The 18931-nt window shown below is 45.8% G+C and overlaps 1 protein-coding gene across 24 annotated transcripts in view; it reads right to left on the reverse strand.

Moving 5' to 3' along the window:
* MAMLD1 (mastermind like domain containing 1) overlaps positions 1 to 18604 on the reverse strand; it is a 132549-nt gene extending 113945 nt beyond the window's left edge. For 5 of the 24 annotated variants that reach the window (XM_083722762.1, XM_083722752.1, XM_083722742.1 and 2 more), the window contains exons 1-2: positions 18241 to 18587; positions 3952 to 4014 (exon numbers count right to left, since the gene is read on the reverse strand). In XM_083722762.1, the coding sequence (XP_083578888.1) occupies positions 3952 to 4014; positions 18241 to 18294 (117 nt within the window). In that variant the 5' untranslated portion in view covers positions 18295 to 18587. Of the gene's footprint in view, positions 1 to 3951; positions 4015 to 15700; positions 16445 to 18240 lie in introns of those variants that run through there. The other 19 variants (XM_083722746.1, XM_083722753.1, XM_083722745.1 and 16 more) reach the window with 11 other exon arrangements.
* Positions 18605 to 18931: the final 327 nt, after the last annotated feature.

The raw sequence follows: 18931 nt of genomic DNA on the forward strand, positions 1-18931 counted from the left end.
TGGCATATTGAGTGTAGCACCTTAACAGCATCATCTTTTAAAATTTTAACTAGTTCAGCTGGAATACCATCACTTCCACTGGCCTTGTTATTTGCAGTGCTTTCTAAGGCCCATTTGACTTCACTCTCCAGGATGTCTGGCTCAAGGTCAGCAACCACACTACCTGGGGTATACGAGACATCCATTTCTTTCTGGTATAATTCCTCTGTGTATTCTTGCCATCTCTTCTTGATGTCTTCTGCTTCTGTTAGGTCCTTTCCACTTTTGTCCTTTATTATGGAAATCTTTGTACGAAATGTTCCTTTCATATCTCCAATTTTCCTGAACAGATCTCTGGTTCTTCCCATTCTATTGCTTTCCTCTATTTCTTTGCATTGCTCGTTTAAGAAGGTCTTCTTGTCGCTCCTTGCTATTCTTTGGAAATCTGCATTCAATTTCCTGTATCTTTCACTATCTCCCTCGCATTTTGCTTGCCTTCTCTCCCCCGCTATTTGTAAGGCCTCATTGGACAGCCACTTTGCTTTCTTGCATTTCCTTTTCATTGGGATGGTTTTTGTTGCTGCCTCCTGTATAATGTTACGAGCCTCCATCCATAGTTCTTCAGGCACTCTGTCCACCAAATCTAAATCCTTAAACCTGTTCCTCACTTCCACTGTGTATTCATAGGGATTTGACTTAGATTGTATCTTACCGGCCCAGTGGTTTTTCCTACTTTCTTCAGTTTAAGCTTGAATTTTGCTATAAGAAGCTGATGTTCTGAGCCACAGTCAGCTCCAGGTCTTGTTTTTGCTGACTGTATAGAGCTTCTCCATCTTTGGCTGCAGAGAATATAATCAATCTGATTTCGATGCTGCCCATCTGGTGATGTCCATGTGTAGAGTCGTCTCTTGTGTTGTTGGAAAAGCGTGTTTGTGATGACCAGCTTGTTCTCTTGACAGAACTCTATTAGCCTTTGCCCTGCTTCGTTTGGATCTCCAAGGCCAAACTTGCCAGTTGTTCCTTTTATCTCTTGACTCCCTACTTTAGCATTCCAATCCCCTATAATGAGAAGAACATCCTTCTTTGGTGTCACTTCTATAAGGTGTTGTAAGTCTTCATAGAATTGGTCAATTTCAGTTTCTTCAGCACCAGTAGTTGGTGCATAAACTTGGATTACTGTGATGTTAAAAGGTCTGCCTTGGATTCATATTGAGATCATTCTAACATTTTTGAGATTGCATCCCAGTACAGCTTTCGCCACTCTTTTGTTGACTATGAGGGCCACTCCATTTCTTTTACGGGTTTCTTGCCCACAGTAGTAGATATGATGGTCATCCGAACTGAATTCACCCATTCCCATCCATTTTAGTTCACTGATGCCCAGGATGTCAATATTTATTCTTGCCATCTCATTTTTGACCACCTCCAACTTACCCAGGTTCATGGTTCTTACATTCCAGGTTCCTATGCAATATTTTTCTTTACAGCATTGGACTTTCCTTTCGCTTCCAGGCATATCCGCAACTGAGCGTCCTTTCGGCTTTGGCCCAGCCGCTTCATCAGCTCTGGATCTACTTGTACTTGCCCTCCGCTCTTCCCCAGTAGCATGTTGGACGCCTTCCGACCTGAGGGGCTCATCTTCCAGCGTCATAACTTTTATATGCCTGTTGTCTTTGTCCATGGAGTTTTCTTGGCAGGGATACTGGAGTGGCTTGCCGGTTCCTCCTCCAGGTGGATCACGTTTGGTCAAAACTCTCCACTATGACCTGTTCATCTTGGGTGCCCTGCTCGGCATAGTTCATAGCTTCTCTGAGTTCTTCAAGCCCCTTCGCCACGGCAAGGCAGTGATCCATGGGTACATGGGTAGATGAGTCTAAAAAGCTCATGGCCCTCTAGTGGCTGTGATGGATCATTTACCAGAAGTAATGTGTTACCTCTGGAACTATATACCGTATTTTTCGCTCTATAGGACACACTTTTTCCCCTCCAAAAATTAAGGGGAAATGTGTGCACGTCCTATGGAGCGAATACAGGCTCCTTGGCTTCAGCGAAAGCAATGCGAAGCCTCCGAAGTGCAGAGGGAGCGCTCCCTCCGCACTCCGGAGGCTTCGCGTTGCTTTCGCTGAAGCCTGGAAAGTGAAAGGGGTCGATGCGAACTGACCCCTCTTGCTCTCCAGGCTTCAAGGATAGCCGCCTGAAGCCTTCGGAGCGCAGCACGAGTTCCCACTGCGCTCTGCAGGCTTCGGGTTCCTTTTGCTAAAGCCGGGAGAGCAAGACTCTCTTGGCTTCAGCAGAGAGGGAGAGCTGTGCAAAGCCCCTTCAGCAAAGCGGGAGGAGAAATAGAAGGGGCTCCGTTTCTCCTGCCGCTTCGCTGAAGGGGCGCTGAGCAGAAAGGGGGAGAATTTTTTTCCTTGTGTTTCCCCCCTCTAAAACAAGGTGTGTCCTATGGTCAGGTGCGTCCTATAGAGCGAAAAATGCAATACTTGATTCTGACCAAACTAAGCCCCCGGGATTTATATTTTGCTCTAGGTGGCTTAGTTTGGTCAGAATTGAGTATACACTTCCATTTAATGCTAAATACATTACTTCTGGTAAATGAGCCACCATGGCCACTGGAGGGCCGTGAAAATTTTTAGACTGCTACCCACATACTCTCTGAAACCAAAGGGGCACATTGGTTGCCGGATGTGACATATTTTTCAGCTCTCCTATCCCACTAATATAGAGGAAGACACCCACAAAAGTGGCTTGTTGCTTTGCAAGCAGAGAGCTGGGAAGACAGGGAAACTGCCTAGAACATGTATCAGGTGTTGTCAGACATAATATTCAACCATAGTTTGGGAAAAACAAACCATGGTTAAAATTATGCTTGCATAGGAGTCACAGAAGCACCAGGAACCAGAACCAGAACAAATCATTCTCCTCTCGCTTGGCTCACTTCTGTTGCATACCACCACCTCTAAAAACATACAAATCTAGACTTCAGCAGTGATTATAGCTTTCCTACTGTGTCCACCTCAATGCCCCCTCCCCCTGCAGAGGTAATCCCTATCATGGCTGCAACAGACTGAACCTCCAGCTGTCTCTTTTCAAACAGAAGAGTGCAAAGAATGGCAGAGGCAAAGTCAGCAAGTAGTTTTTTGTTTTTTGTTTAAAGAAAATTCCAAGGAGAAAGGAGAGAGGGAGAGGGAGAGAGAGAGATACCTCTGACATTGCAGCATCCATTTATGATTCTGCATACTGCTGAAATATCAGATCACCAAATCATTAACACTCCAGGATATGCCCAAGGAAGCATTTGGATAAATACCACTTTATCAGTAAGGCTGCCAAGCCTTTCACATGGTACAAGCTGGCAAAGAGAACAGCAAGGGCTTGAAATGAACCCTCGGAAGTACCAGATTTATCACTGATTGGTGACAGAAGTCTATTTGTTGATGAAATATGAGAGCCCAGGCAGCTTGTTAAGTAAACGTGCAGAACATTCTTCACTAGCCTAACCGCTGTGGCTTGACTTGGGGCTGTGCAAATTTGATTATTACCTCTGCAAGCCACTTTTGAGATAATCACAGGGATTGCATGCACTCGTGGGAGAGAACCACACCAGGGCCCCAGGGCTCTCCCTCCACAGAACAACCATGTCAGCAGCTCAAGTGCCTCAGTAGGACTGGCCAGTAGCCAGAGAGTTGGTTCTAAACCCTCTTCAGCAGCGGAGGTTTTTTCCTGACTTGGGGTAAGCTGCAGTTTCCCGGTCTAGGCTGAGTTTAGGCCTGGCTGGTCCAAGAAATTTTGTCGCTGTTGGCAAAACACCCTGACACTGCCCTTGCCCCATAACTCCAGCCCCCCATGCACTGCCCCCATTGTCACACCCACAGTGCTGCCAGCCCTGTCACAAATATACCCTTCACTTGTAATTGTGCCCATGCTGCCACCCTGATGGCAAGAGCAACAGGGCCAGTCACCATCTCTTACCTCACAGGTTTCTTGAGAGGATGAATGTGGAGGAGGAGAAGCATGTACATCATCTTGAGACCACTGGAAGGTAAAGGTGGTATATGAGTGTTGTTTATGATAACAACCACAACCACAACACAAACCTTAGTTTAGTGAGGCCGTGCCAATGAATGGGCTCCCATACCTTTTTGCTGCCGGGGCCTCACTGAGCTAAGCCAAGGTTGGGCTTAGCATGCCATCTTAATTAGGAAGTCAAACAAACCTTGGCAACAGCTCGTGCTTAGTGTTGAGAGAGCTCCATCCCAGAGTCCTAGTTAAAGGGACGCACTAGTTTTGATTTAGCACACTATGTAAACTAACTCTTTCTGCCTTTGTTCCAGAGCTCTGTGAATCTCCACAGGGGAAGGAAAAGCAGTTTTGCAGTTTTGCCTTCCCCACACCCACCCCACACCTTCAAAAATGCTGATCTGCCAATCCAGTTGCACAGTACTGGAACATCAAAGCAGCATGCAGAGTCAAGCTCTCCGATGCTTACTTCAGCAGCAGCAGTGGCTGTGATATTACTTGACAAAGGAGGGCTGGCCTGGTGCATTTTGCTGCCCCAACCAAATGTCCCAAGATCCTATGGCAGTACAGGATAAGATGATGGGGCCCAAGTTCCAGACTGTGACCAGCACAATGCAAAGTCGCACTCCGGGATCAGTGCAGAGTTGCAAAAGATATTGTGATGCATTCTGCCTGCCTAGCATGCTAAAAAATTCAGGCATTCCCAGCACGCTCTGCCAGGCCAGCACTGAAAGCAAAAGCCTCATAAAAGTTGAGGATCTTGCAAGGAGAAATCCAAGCTGTGGTTCAACAAATGCAAATTGGTAGCCTGGTCCAGAGCAAAGGGATACACCAGTAGTACAGTCAGACCTTGGGATAAATATGCTTCAGGTTGAGCGCTTTCGGGTTATGCTCCGCGGCGACCCGGAAGTAACAGAGCACGTTACTTCCAGGTTTCACCGCTCACGCATGCGCAGACGGTCAAAATGACATCACGCGCATGCGCGGAAGCCATGAATCATGACCCGCGCACATGCAGACACGTCTTGCGTTCCGTTCGGGATGCAAACGAGGCTCCGGAACAGATCCAGTTTGCATCCCAAGGTACCACTGTATATGGATAATTCACTACTAATTTGTGCATGCATTGCATTGGCAATACCCAGTGCAGAACTAAAGACAGGCTTGTGCAGAGCATGTCCGAGGTCTGTGACCAGAGTCTTGTTCTTGGCATGGCAGCATAAGTCCACCCCTGGCCAGCTTAGCCCTCCGAGGCGCAGACTGAGTGTACCTGGTTGCCGTCCCCCTCCCCCGCCAGCATGAGCCTGCCTGTAGGTCTTGGGGCATGATACATGCAGCACTAACAGGCGATTGATTGATTGATTGATTGATTGATTGATTGATTGATTGCATTTCTATACCACCTTTAACTTGCAAGGATGTCAACGTGGTGCATATGGTTTTCATCCTCACAGCAACCCAGTGGTGTAGTTTAGGCTAAAGAGATGGTGGTTGTGACTGGCCCAAGGTCCCCCAGTGAGCTTCCTAGCTGAGTGGGGATTCGAACCCTAGTCTCTCCCAGGTCACAATCCAACCCTCTTAACCACTGCACCACACTATTTAGAGTGAAGGCATTAAGGGACAGTCTAGAACAGGAGTAGGGTGTTCCTTTAACCATGGCCAGAGGGACCAGGCAGGCAGGCCTGACCGGACAGGCAGTGTGGATTAATCAGGCCTTCCATGACTCCTTTTCTTCTTCCCAACCTCAGTAAGCATATGCAGGTCTGCATTTGATTTCCATGGCCATCCCCCATCAGGCTGCTGCAGAGATGGGGTTGCAGGGCGTTCCTCCTTGTCCAAATCTTTTCCTTCCAGCTGGGCATTACAAGGACTAGTGCTTCCCCAGCTTGATTCTCCCTCCTTCCTCCCAATCCCTTTTTCCTTTTGTGTGTCTCTATTTTGGTTTGTAACCCCAGAGGGCAGGGACCATCTTATCACCAGCATTTGCAACCAGCTCTGGGAGCCCCATTGTTGCTTAAGAGAAGGATAAAAATCCTTCAGATAAGAACAGACACACCTGCATAAAAAAGCAAACTGTTGAAATCTGAGACAAATTAGTGACTTAAGAAGAAAAAACACACATACCTTAAGACCACTCCCTCTCCCTAAAGAAAAACACAAGCTACCTCTCCAAACTACCATATAGGAAATTGATAGTTCTGGCCTTCGTTCTGTTTTAGGTGTCATAAAAAAGCAGTGAAAACCAGTAATTGTTACATACAAATTAATACTTTTTTGGAGCCATCCAAACTTTTTTGGAATCCTCCAATCTGAAATTCCTATCACAATAAAGCACAGGGGGCTAACTTGGCTATCCTTCAGATGCTGATGGACTACTGCCCCCATCATCCCCGACCACTGGCCCTGCTTGGCTGTGGCTGATGGGAGTCAGAGTCAAACAACGAGGGCCATAGGTCAAGCAATAAAACAGTTGCCAGTCCAGAGCACCACCCTAGTACCGGTATATCTTGCTTTAAGTGATTTTTCTTTTCACGCTTGGGCCCTGTATTCCATGCTCTGACAACTTCCAGACTGGATTACTGCAATGTGGTCTACGTGGGGCTGTCCTTGAAGAGGACTGGCAAACTTCCCTCTTGCATGAGAAAGAAGTGGAAATGTCTTTAAGAGTTTAAGGTAAGATTCACACTTACCTTACACCCCATAAGGTTCACACTTTCCTGGTCCATGTCTGTTCTCTTCTCTTTTCTTGCCCCTCTGCAAATAAGCAGAGGCAGCCCCCTTGGTCTGTGCTCAGAGGCTCAGGTGTCGGACTCCTGAAATGTGGAACCCCCTCCCCCCCTCAGAGGTATGTCTGGCACCTTCATTATATAGATTGCAGAGAATGCTGAAGCCATTCCTATTGGCTCTGACTTTTGACACTTTTTGTGATTGTAAATTGTTTCAAATTGCTTTTTAAAATTGTTGTTTCCATGCTGCAATCCACCCTGGGACTTAAAGGTAATAAATAAAAAGAAAAACAGGTGGATAGATAGATAAATAAATAAACAATACTACAGCACCATCCACACATTCAGAAACAACTAGACTGCCTGCCTCATTTGGATGGATTATCTGAAATATTTTAAGATTCTCAAGGACATAAGATTACTAGGATTGTGCATGCTCCATTGCAACTAATATTATCTTTATGGAAAACTGAGATTGTGCAGGAGATCTTCCCTGGGTCCCAAGGACCTTTATAAACAAAGAACAGAAAAACAAGGGTGTGTGGGCTTGCAGTCAACTGGTGAAACTAGATTACCCATCAATAGCATTGAAGCAGGTATATTTTTAAGAGACAGGAATGACAGGAATTGGTTGTACTGTGCTGATCCATAGTAACCAACTCTTGTTCGTCCATCATTTATCTCTTTCACCAACAACATATGGGTTTGTCTATTCACACTCTCAGCATTCTATCTGCTCCAACAAACACCCAGCATTTTCTGCTTGGATAAGGAGATTTTTTAGTTACATCCATTATGTGCGTATCAACATTTATGGCACTGAGATAATTGCCCAAGAGCTCAGGGGGATAAAAGCACCCTCTTTATAACAACCCCCCTTGAAAATAAATCAATCAATATTGATATAAAATATTTTGACGCATAGCCGTAGACACACAAATCTTTCAATTTGAAATACCTGTACTTCTTTTTCTTTTAAAGTATCAGGCCATGCAAGAGAACTGGGCAGCAGAGCTTGCTAATGAGCAGTGATTGGATATTGCTCCCTCTACAGAAAGGAATAAGAAGAACTGAGCAATATACAATATTAATCTTTCCTTAAATAAGCAAACCAGTTAGTAATGAGTTAGTAATGAATCATAACCTACAAGCACCTTGCCCTGCACATTTTCTTGAATAGTGGAGACAATGAAACTGCTTGCATCCAGCATTTCCTTTAAAAACAGTGTTACATCCAAAGCAGAAGGTATTTTTGTACACACACACAAAAAACAACACCTGGAAATCTGAGATCAGATTTTGATTTTAGAATCCACATTTGGTAAGTTTGCTCATGGATAGCTCAGCTTGCCTCAACATTTCTTTTATTGTTCCTCAAACATACTAATTCAAATAGACTAGGGGTTTTTTTTTTAATTGCAGAGATTAAGACATATTCAGATATCTGCAGAATATCTGAATATGTCTTAATCTTAACTATCAATTCAACCCAGGAGCTGTGAGTTCATGCAATGTTTATTAACTTGGAATACAATTCTGTTGGGTGCTTTTTCCTGAATACCATCATGGCTGGTTGGTTGCATACTTCTTAGGACCAGTGGGAGTAATCAGAAAAAGGACCCAGCTCAACACAAGTTTGGTGCCCTAGTTAGAAAAACCAAATCCTTCTCCCCTCTGTTAACATGGTTACACTTCACTGCAAATTCTCCTGTGCAAGCCCTACTGAATCCTAGTGGATTTTAATCCCATGAGCCAAATCTTCCTGCATTCCTCTATGTGACCGCAGTGTCCACAATCACCCAACCCACCTTGATCTATAATTGTCCTCCACACCTGCAAAACTATGGCAGTAGCACAGGGAAAGTCTGGGAGAATAATCCAAGGGTGTGAAATAAGGGGATGTTCTTGTGCCTCTATGAGTTTTCAGAGGCTACATATGAGTTTACATTTTTAAGTGTAAAGAAAATGTAGCGGGCCACATTTTGCCTGACCTTTGCATGCTGCCAGTTGTCAGTACAGTGGTACCTTGGGTTACAAACTTAATTCATTCTGGAGGTCCGTTCTTAACCCAAAACTGTTCTTAACTTGAGGCATGCTTTCGTTAATGGGGCCTCCCGCTGCCGCCGGTGTGCGATTTCTGTTCTCATCCTGGGGCAAGGTACTACTTTCGGGTTAGTGGAGTTTGTAACCCAAAGCGTTTGTAAACCGAGGTACCACTGTATTCACAAAATATCCAATGAATAGCAATTAGATATAACCAGTTGTTGCTGAAACAAAACTCTGACAGCAATATCTGGTAAAGACAAGTTCATGGTGGATAGAGAGCTTACAAAACAAAGCATGATCTTAAGTCTAAAGGGGTGGAAAATAGGCAAAGTGATTCAGATACCAAAACACAGGGTTCAGCCTATTGTGTATTAATTGTTTCTACCCACACTCTCCATTCTTTAAACATATTTCTTAGACAATGAAGTGTCTTTTGAATGCAATGGAAAGTTGGATAGGGAGTCCGTTCTTGTTTTTGACAGAACAGGCTGTTGCTTAAGGCAGTTTATGCCACAATGAACCCATTACTCCCCAAGGTGCCACATATTTTTACCTCTTTCTGCCGTAGGCATATTGGGGAAACTCTGCTACACTTTCTTTCTAAGATGCCAAATATGAGTTTCTTTCCCCTTTCAAATTGTTGCTTATTATTCAGAAGGGTTTGCTTAAAAAAAATAAAATAGAAGGGAGAACTAGAATTCTGTTTTCACTTGTACATGAAACTGCCTTCCCTGCACTGGAGAGCAGCTGCAAAGCTCACCTAGAAGACACGCTGGTTCATATTTGTTTTCCATCCCTCAGCAACAAGACTACTTCCTGGCTTCCTGGTTGAGTTTTAAAGCTCCGCGACGACGTTCCCTTCTCAGCCCACACAACTGTGTCACAACCCACGTCAGCAACAGGAAAACATTAAACTCGCCCTTTGCTAATGCTTTCCTAACGTGGAATTTCCCTGTCACCTTTTCTCCCCGTTCCTCCCAACCAGAAGCATCTTTTCCTTAAATTGTTTCCCCTCACACACAACATACAGGAGCACTGAAAGGGGTCACTGCCAAAACTATGAGAATTTTGGCTTCCTTTCTGCTCTTGCCTGCCTCTTCCTTCACGCTGCGGCTTAAAGTGTTTGCACAAGTGCCGGTGCAGTTCTGCATGCTCCAGGTTATATATCACCACACAACCTAGGCTGTGCGGCATCTAACAAAAGGTGGGCAAGAGAGATGGCAGGAATAGAATTTTGGGGTGGGGGAGGGTGACAAAGAGATCAGCTGTGCTCATGCGCAGCTCATATTATTTAAGGATTATTTTATCCCCATGAAAGGGTAGGGTGGAAGTTACTGAAGTCTAGGTGTTTGCTAGTCAATCAATACTTTCTTCACAGTTATATTTGTCTCGCAAGCATTAAAATCCACAAACAAGAGGTTTGCAACTGGGTTTTTTTTAATCATAAAGATATACAAGTCAGAGAGCGGCTTGCATACTGGGGGTGTGCAGTATGCAAACAAGTGCCCAGGGGAAAGGGAAGAATGCCAGCAACCAGCAGCTGAGCAGTACACAAGACCATTACTTTTTCTTCCTATTGAGAACCCCGCTCTTTAGTATGCAAACTAGTGAGGACCTGGGGGCTGGGGGAGAAAGAGAGATGTTTCTTTAAGGGAAGGGCTTATTAACTGCTCTTGTGGGCAATAAACAGCTGGTCAGTCCGGCAGGTTCAAGGCCATTTCAGCTCTCTCTCTTATGGAGACACCATATGTCACATCTCTCACATCAGCAGCTTTAGTTTCCAATAATCTTGCTCCAGAAGGGAAGCACAAAGGCAGGGAGAGGCGGAAGGAGGAGGGACGTGGGAAATATAGGTGGGAAGCTTGTGTTTTGCACTTGATTTGGTATTTGCTCACATTATGCTTAGTGACACTTACTGCATGCATGCATGTGCACACACACACAAACACAAACACACACACACACACAGAGAGAGAGATGTTCCTGCTAGCTTCATGTTATAGGAGGAACAATAAAAGAAGCCTCCAGTTTTCAATGCTCGTTTTTTGCTGTTGCAGAGTTGCAGAGTCAGCAATGCATGGTCCCCTGGATAACCTGGAAATTTTAAGTGTGAAGTCCCAGCTCAACCAGAGAGTTCATGCAGAGGATAGAGTAGAAAGGTGACAATTGGCCCTGGCCCAGGATTGCTGCAAGAAATCAACAGGGTAGAAGTCATGGAGTAATCTGAACACCAGGGCTTCCAGTTAGCCCAAATGTCTCAGGGGGCATTTGTTAATGGACAGTGAACTGGAAGGTGCTTGTTCCCTTATATAATGGGGGTAGGGCAGACCTGGCCCATGCCTACACTGTGGCTGCCTTGTGGAAGCCGCTTTCAATTGCACTATGTGCCAATTGTTGTGGCATGGTCAGTCAGTCATATTTAGCAGATCGTTGCAGTGACTGGGAAACTTTCACACCAGAACATGCTTCTCTATGTAGCTTGCTTAAAGAGGCTTAAATGAAGACTGTCTGATCCTCACAATGGACCACAACCGATATGATTTTAAAACTGCCTCCATATGGAAGGCGGAACATACTGTGAATTTACCTTTAATAAGATTTTCCTGGAAAGGGCAGACATGGTGGACCACCTTTAGGACTTGTTACCAACTCAGGAGCCAGACGTGGTGGTCTCTCAGCGACAGTATGACTCCTTCTCTTTCGCAGTCCCCATCTTCTCTGACCTGTTGGCATCTCTTTTAAGATGTTCCTTATGTGTGCCATTAGCACCCTGGTGCCCAACACCAGGCATTATCCACTAAACCAACAGGCACACTATATGTATGCCCAATTAAGTGGTCAGTATCGAACTCTGTGCTTTTTCATAATGTGTTATAGAATCGTGGACCATGCACAGCCCTTCATACCATCATTTGGTGACATCAGCTAACACTTCTACAGGACACAATGATTTCCCATCTCCTTTAATCAGGATTCCAGGGAGTGGCCTATAAATTTCCTTCAACCAGCAAAGTTTCAAGCCATCTGAGTGAGTGCCCTTAGGACTCACTGGCCAATTCCTCCCCCAAGCAAGGGGGCCTCAAAAATTGGAATGCATTAGGAATTAACAAGGGATTAAAGAGCTAAACATAGAAACACTAGAGAATTATATAATAGTCAAATGATATTTTTTTCTCTCTCCAAGTTACTTTGCTTAACTCCTTGCTAGTTGAAAAAAGCTAGGTTTTCAGGCAACAGCTGATGAGGCCATTTCTGGTGCCTGACACCCATACCCATATATATGGCTGTGGAGTGGAGGTATCTCAAGCCAGTATTAGGTGATCAGCCTTCATTCCACAGATACCACCCCCACCACTAAACGCTTTGGAGGGAAGGGTGTTTACAATGCATTGTGACATACCAGAACTGGAGAGACCCAGGACTGAGCCCGCTTTCCAGCCATAAAGCTCCCCAAGTAGCCTTGGGCAATCCCTATCTGGAAGGCCCACTCTCTTCACAGATTGGAGATAAAGTGGTGATGGGGTTAGGAGAGAACTGTGCTGCATGGGAGACGGGTGGATAAGATGAAAGAAACACAATGTATTACCAGGGAATCTTGTTTGGTGAAAGGGTAACATAGGGCAGCCCCAGTTTTAAGGCGATGCGGGCAGTTCCCCCACACAGGGCACCAAGCCGGGGGGGGGAGGGGGGACAGGACGACAAGATAATAATGTGTTAGAAACTCAGATATATATGCTAGGCACCAAATGGCTCCTTAAATCACAGTCACCCAAAGCGGAATGTCTAGTTGCCATTTTGAGGCAAGACGTCTCTCAAGTCTTAAATTTCAATAAGACTCTTTGGTTCCTGAATTTCATTCTGATTGTGCAGATAAAATATAATGGACAGAATTCTACAGGATGCATTGCTAGTGTGTGAAAACAGTCAAGATCTAAGGATCCCCAGGCATGCACCTCCAGGATGGGGGAGACATCAGGTGCCATCCTGGCACCTGGTTATCTTCACTTGGTCACAAGTGGCTGATAGTCAGGTACAAAATGTGCCTGGTGAATTTCGAAAGATGATGATGAAGATACCACCTATACAGTGGTACCTCGGGTTAAGAACTTAATTTGTTCTGGAGGTCTGTTCTTAACCTGAAACTGTTCTTAACCTGAAGCACCACTTTAGCTAATGGGGCCTCCTGCTGCCGCCGCTGCACAATTTCTGTTCGCATCCTGAAGCAAAGTTCTTAACCCGAGGTAATATTTCTGGGTTAGCGGAGTCTGTAACTTGAAGCGTATGTAACCCGAGGTACTACTGTACATTAGTACCTCGGGTTAAGTACTTAATTCGTTCAGGAGGTCCATACTTAACCTGAAATTGTTCTTAACCTGAAGCACCGCTTTAGCTAATGGGGCCTCCTGCTGCTGCTGCGCCGCCGGAGCCCGATTTCTGTTCTTATCCTGAAGCAAAGTTCTTAACCTGAAGCACTATTTCTAGGTTAGCGGAATGTGTAACCTGAAGCGTATGTAACCTGAAGTGTATGTAACCCAAGATACCACTGTATTTATACAGGGAACCTACTGAGAAGATTCATTTAAAAAAGCAACTATACAGAAACAAATTATTGTCAAAAGAAGAAATATTTAAGGTAAAGGTAAAGGGACCCCTGACCATTTGGTCCAGTCGTGGCCGACTCTGGGGTTGCAGCGCTCATCTCGCTTTATTGGCCGAGGGAGCTGGCGTACAACTTCCGTGTCATGTGGCCAGCATGACTAAGCCGCTTCTGGTGAACCAGAACAGCGCATGGAAACGCCGTTTACCTTCCCGCCGGAGCGGTACCTGTTTATCTACTTGCACTTTGATGTGCTTTCGAACTGCTAGGTTGGCAGGGGAATATTTAAGGAGGAGGTCCCAAATCTTCCATAGTTCCAGTTACAGATAGGTAGCCGTGTTGGTCTGCCATAGTCAAAACAAAAAAAATTCCTTCCAGTAGCACCTTAGTTGGTCTTTAAGGTGCTACTGGAAGGAATTTTTTTTTGTCCCAAATCTTGTCCTTTCTTTCCAAGTTGGATGAATAGGTCTCTGTCACTGGGGTCATGCTTGGTATTGTTTTTCAGCTTCTATTATATTTGCGACTGTTCTGTAACTTTTTAAAGCAGTTTTTGTAATATTTTGTCTATTGCCTTAGTATAAAATACATGTGGAAGGAGGTTAACAAACAACAAAAAGGAAACACAGGAATTCTCTTCAGTTCACAGGTGAGTGAGCTTCTCTGATGGGTGGGTTTTTATTTTTATTTTTTAACTCAGGAAGGTGTGATCAGGCTTGTCAGGCTAGCCAGAGTGAGTAAATTCTGCAGCCCTGACTCCCCTCCACCAGTACAGTGGTACCTCGGGTTACATACACTCCGGGTTACATACGCTTCAGGTTACAGACTCCGCTAACCCAGAAATATTACCTCGGGTTAAGAACTTTGCTTCAGGATGAGAACAGAAATCGTGTTCTGGAGGCGCGGCGGCAGCAGGAGGCCCCATTGGCTAAAGTGGTGCTTCAGGTTAAGAACAGTTTCAGGTTAAGAACGGACCTGTGGAACGAATTAAGTACTTAACCCGAGGTACTACTGTACTGCAAAGAGTAGGAAAAAAGAAAACATGGTCACTTCCTGGCCCATTCTCTCAGAAATAAATAAGTTATACAATCCCAGTCAACTTTGGGAAGCTTGCCATAAGATAAAGAACTATCTGTTAGAAAGGCTCATTACTGGGTTTGATTTGATCAACTCACCAAGGCATTAAGAGTTTTGTCCTGAGTGTGTGAAGCCTATAACACACTTTGGAGCATGTTCAGAATAGGGCTGGGAAATATCTGGTTTTCAACATTGTGATTTATCACCAGCTAAACATTGCAATATACTGATATATCACAATGCCTGGAATAAGGATGGAGCTATGGGGAGGCTGCCTTCACTATTTTTCCTGCATCGTGATTTTTGCCAACACCTGACTTTGTGATTCGCTGCCCCCTGCAGGAGACAAGAGGGAGCTGAGCCAGCAGAGTTAAGAGGGCTGCAGGAATTCAGAGAAGCATTGGCTGGCTTCATCTTTCCCACATTGTGATTTTTGCATGGAACACACACAAAAACACAAACACGTCATGATTTGTGATATATTGCCAGGTCAAAAATTATGAAACCGATATCACAATCTGAACTTCAAACTGGTTTTGGGCAATATATTGCCCAGATCTACAGAGTTGTATTGCTTCACCTGTGGGCAGTCCAAGCCAAGGTTCTCACATCTGACCTCAGAGCCTCTGAACTTGCGACATGGTTCTTGTGACCCTCCAGAACCTCCAATCTCCAGCCTGAGTTGCTGATGGTCAGTGATGACAGCAGTCAGACAACATTCGGAGGAGCACAGGTGCTGCATCCCTTCTCTAGGGCAAAGGAGGCAATGGTTCACTTAATAACCCTTACCTCTTTCCTTTCCCAGTTTCAGTAGTAAGCTCTTTGGGACAGACACCTGCCAGTTTATTCAGCACACATGTTTAGCATCATGCATGCTGTTGGCACTGTATAAAGAGTGGTTTCTGCGTTGAGCCATGGTTTCTTGTTTCTCACACCCAATAACCAGAACAGCCAGGAATGGGAAGAACAGGAAAAGAAGAGAGAATAGCTTAAACCAGTGGTGTTACAGGTAGACAAGCAGGCAAGCTCCCTAGTCCCCTCTCTCCAACTTTAGCAGAGAGTACACCTTCCAGACAGGTGGTGGAAGAATTGCATTATCAGTCCAATCATTAATCTCCACCTTTGCAAATCTCATAGGCAAAGGAAATATGGGAACACACAGGGGTTTATGTCAGAGGTCATGCTCCCCACCTCTTGCGCAGGGGTAGGGAGGAGGCTCCTCTGGGTACCATCTTTGCAAAGCTGGTAAGACTCTTACCTTGTTTTCAGTTGTCAGAGGTGGAGGAGAAAAAAGAAAGATACTAGCCCCCATCACACTCACACCCCGAGCCTTTGCGAATTGTAGAGAGGGGAAGCACCGAGCTGGTCGTGCTAGAATGGCAACAGAGACGCCCCTGCAACCTATTAATCTCCTGTTACAAACGCCAGGATCTTTTGCAGACGTTGTGCCATCTCCCCTCCCTTCCTCCCCTCCCTTCCCAGCTTCAGCCTGCTGAGGAGGGAGAAGGAGAAAGAGAGAGAAAGCAGCTTTTAAATTTATTATTCCAGGAAGGAGGAGGACTCTGAAAAGAAAGCACAAGCGGGCTTCTTCCAAGGAGAACTGCCACCCCCCTCTGCTCCAAGCAGGAATACTCTCCCCCTAATCACCCTGGTTACAGGACACCCCCCAAAACACACACACACACCTCTCTCTCCTTCCCTTTTAGTAAACCCATAACAAAAGCATGCTGTACTGCCTGGGAATATAAGACTAACTAGCAGCCAAAGGCCCCCCAAACAAATCCCCCCCCCGCAATTTCCCCAGCAGTCTCTTATTGGGGAAGGAGGGGGTCCCAGCAACTAGGGTGGTGAGTTAATTTAGCGGGGGAGGGGGTCAAAGACTGTAATGGAGGAAGAAGAGCGAGCCTAATAATTAATCAGCCAAACAGCAATAGCAATAGCAGCAGCAGCAGCAGCAGCAGCAGCAGCAGCAACAGCCTCCTCCTCCTCCTCTGGGTTAAACAAGGGAGACAGCTGGAGAGCCCAATCAACAACAAGCAGCTTGTTTACCCCGCAAAGTGGCTCCTTCCACCTCACCTCTTAATCACAGGGTGAGAAATCAAAATACTTTTAAAAAAAAAGTGAGTCAGCATGGGTGGATTTAAAAAAAAAAAATCCCAACGAGGAAGAACTCACCACAAGGCAAGAAAGACACAGTCAGAGTTTGGACTAATTAGTGTTTAAAATGCCGGAAGACAGCTTTTCAGTCACACGTAACTCTTTTGTATTTTTTTGCAGAAACCTCCACCCCTACCCCCGCGGGGTAACTTTGGCAGGCTGCTTCACTTGACGGTTTGTTTAACATCTTTATTAATATAACTCTACCAAGGTGCATCACACCGAGAGCACAGCGGAGCGCGGGAAGAGTCCCTGCCCCAAAGAGCTCGCAAACTAGTGTGATGGTTTGTTTTGTTTTTCGGGGGGCGGAGGGAGAAGAGAAACGGGAATGTAAGGAAGCTTATGACTTTAATATATTTATCACACTTCTCACCTTTGAAAGCGAGACAGCGATGATCTAGCCTTTTTAGGTACCCACCGATCAGGTCGTTTTATTAGAGCATCTCATATAGCAACGCTCCATGGGAGGCGCCTTTAGAGAACATCTCCCCACCACGTTTTGTTCATTCATGCTTTTCTGTTTGATGCAAGTTTTAAGGAAAGGCCCCCCCATCCCAGTAATCAGGCTAAAACAAGCCTTCCTGTATGACTCTGTTTACACAGGGGTACCACCGCAGCTTCGAGGTCTGGGAGTATTGGCAGTTTCCTAATCCTATTAAGTCTTCTGTGCAGTCAGCATTTAATCTAGGATAATAATATATATATTTCTTTAAAAAAAAGTCAGACAGAGGCTACTTCCTTTCCAGACTTGATTCTGAGACACATTTTTCATGTCGAAAGGGAAGCCGTAATATATCCTCCATCACAATAAAAAGTATCGTTTTGCATTCATCACCGCACCTTCGTGCCCGGGGAGCCAGAGGCTATTTGCGGGGAGGTCTGCGTTTGTAAACTGCTCATCCGACCCAAGCGCCGGAGCGGGTGGGTGGAACGGCGAGGAGGAGATGTGTAGGTCGAGCACAGTGTGTCTGCCTAAGGAACAAAACTATTCCGGGATTGTGGCAGGCGAGCACACAGATGGGAGACGAAAACTGTATGTGTGTGTGCGCGCGCGCGCGGGCTGAGCGCGTCGTCGCCCCTCTTTTTCTCCCACTGCCAGCGGCAGCTGCTTCCCAGCCAGACATGCAGGAAAGGGGCTGCACTTCTGTCTGCCTCCCTTGAAACCGATCTTCTTCCACAGGCACGCCAGCCTGTCCTACTTTCCCCCCCGCTCTCTCCTTTCTTCCTTTCCTAGGAGCCACACGACGGCAAGAAATCATCTCCATCTACCACCATTTTAAAACACAAACACAGCATAGCGAGAAATTGCACTAGGACGCTGAAACGGACACACAGACATAGACACACGCAGGCGTACAAGCGCACTCTGGACGTGGAAATGAAATAAAATAAGATAAATAATAATAATAAATACAGGAAGCTTCCAAGTTACCACCAAAATGCGAAAGCGCCGTCTGCCCCGCTTGTCTTTACGCACAGCCTCAGCACGGATCGGGAAGGGGGTGGGAAAGGATCACTTTCCCCATCCCAGGAACTAAATCCCTCTCATCAGAGTCTCTCTTGGGATCCTGGTGCCCAGAGACGTTCGCTAAGAACGAGACTTTTCGTCCCTTCCTGCCCGCCCAGCTGAAGTCTACTTACTGGAATATGCGGCTCCATGCGTGGTGCATCTACCCGCGGGGAAACCAGAAGCATCTTGGACTGGTGATCCACCAGCTTTTACATCCAGTTTGATTGTTTTGGACGAAACCCAGCAGCGCTCAAAGGAAAAGAAAAAAAAAGAAAGAAAGGAGGGAGGGAGGGAGGGAGGGAGGTGGGGAAAGAGAGAGGGACTCTCGGCGCTTGTTTCCCCTCGCCTCTTAGGTTCCCGACAAGTTCATCCTGGCGTTGCAGTTTGCTAATGATTCACTGTCTGTCTCATTTCGCGCACTACATTTCCCTCAGCCCACAGTTTCCTCAGTCAGAGGTGGAGTTTGTGGGCTTGAAGTTACTGATAGGGCATATCTAACTGCTGTGTCACTCGGAGAGGAGGAGACACGCCGCCGCTCGCTCTCTTTCCCTTACTCTTACACACACGCAGCCTAACTCCAGTCTTAAAGGGGAAGGAGCATATCGTTGTGCCACCTTAACATAAAAAGCGACAAGTCCAGGGAGCTCCGCGCTGCATTTTAACGCGCAAAGAGCCGCTTAATTCGGCTAGGAGGGCTGCTGAGTTCCGCGCAGAATTGTCACCTTAAAAAGAAAAAGTTGCCCCGCTCCCGGTGCCTTGTTTCCAACATAAATCTGCCTCCCCAGAAACGGCTCAAGAGGCGACGCTTTCCGTATCATCCCT

Source organism: Podarcis gaigeae (assembly GCF_964106915.1).
Source record: "Podarcis gaigeae genome assembly, chromosome: Z".
NCBI lineage: Eukaryota > Metazoa > Chordata > Lepidosauria > Squamata > Lacertidae > Podarcis > Podarcis gaigeae.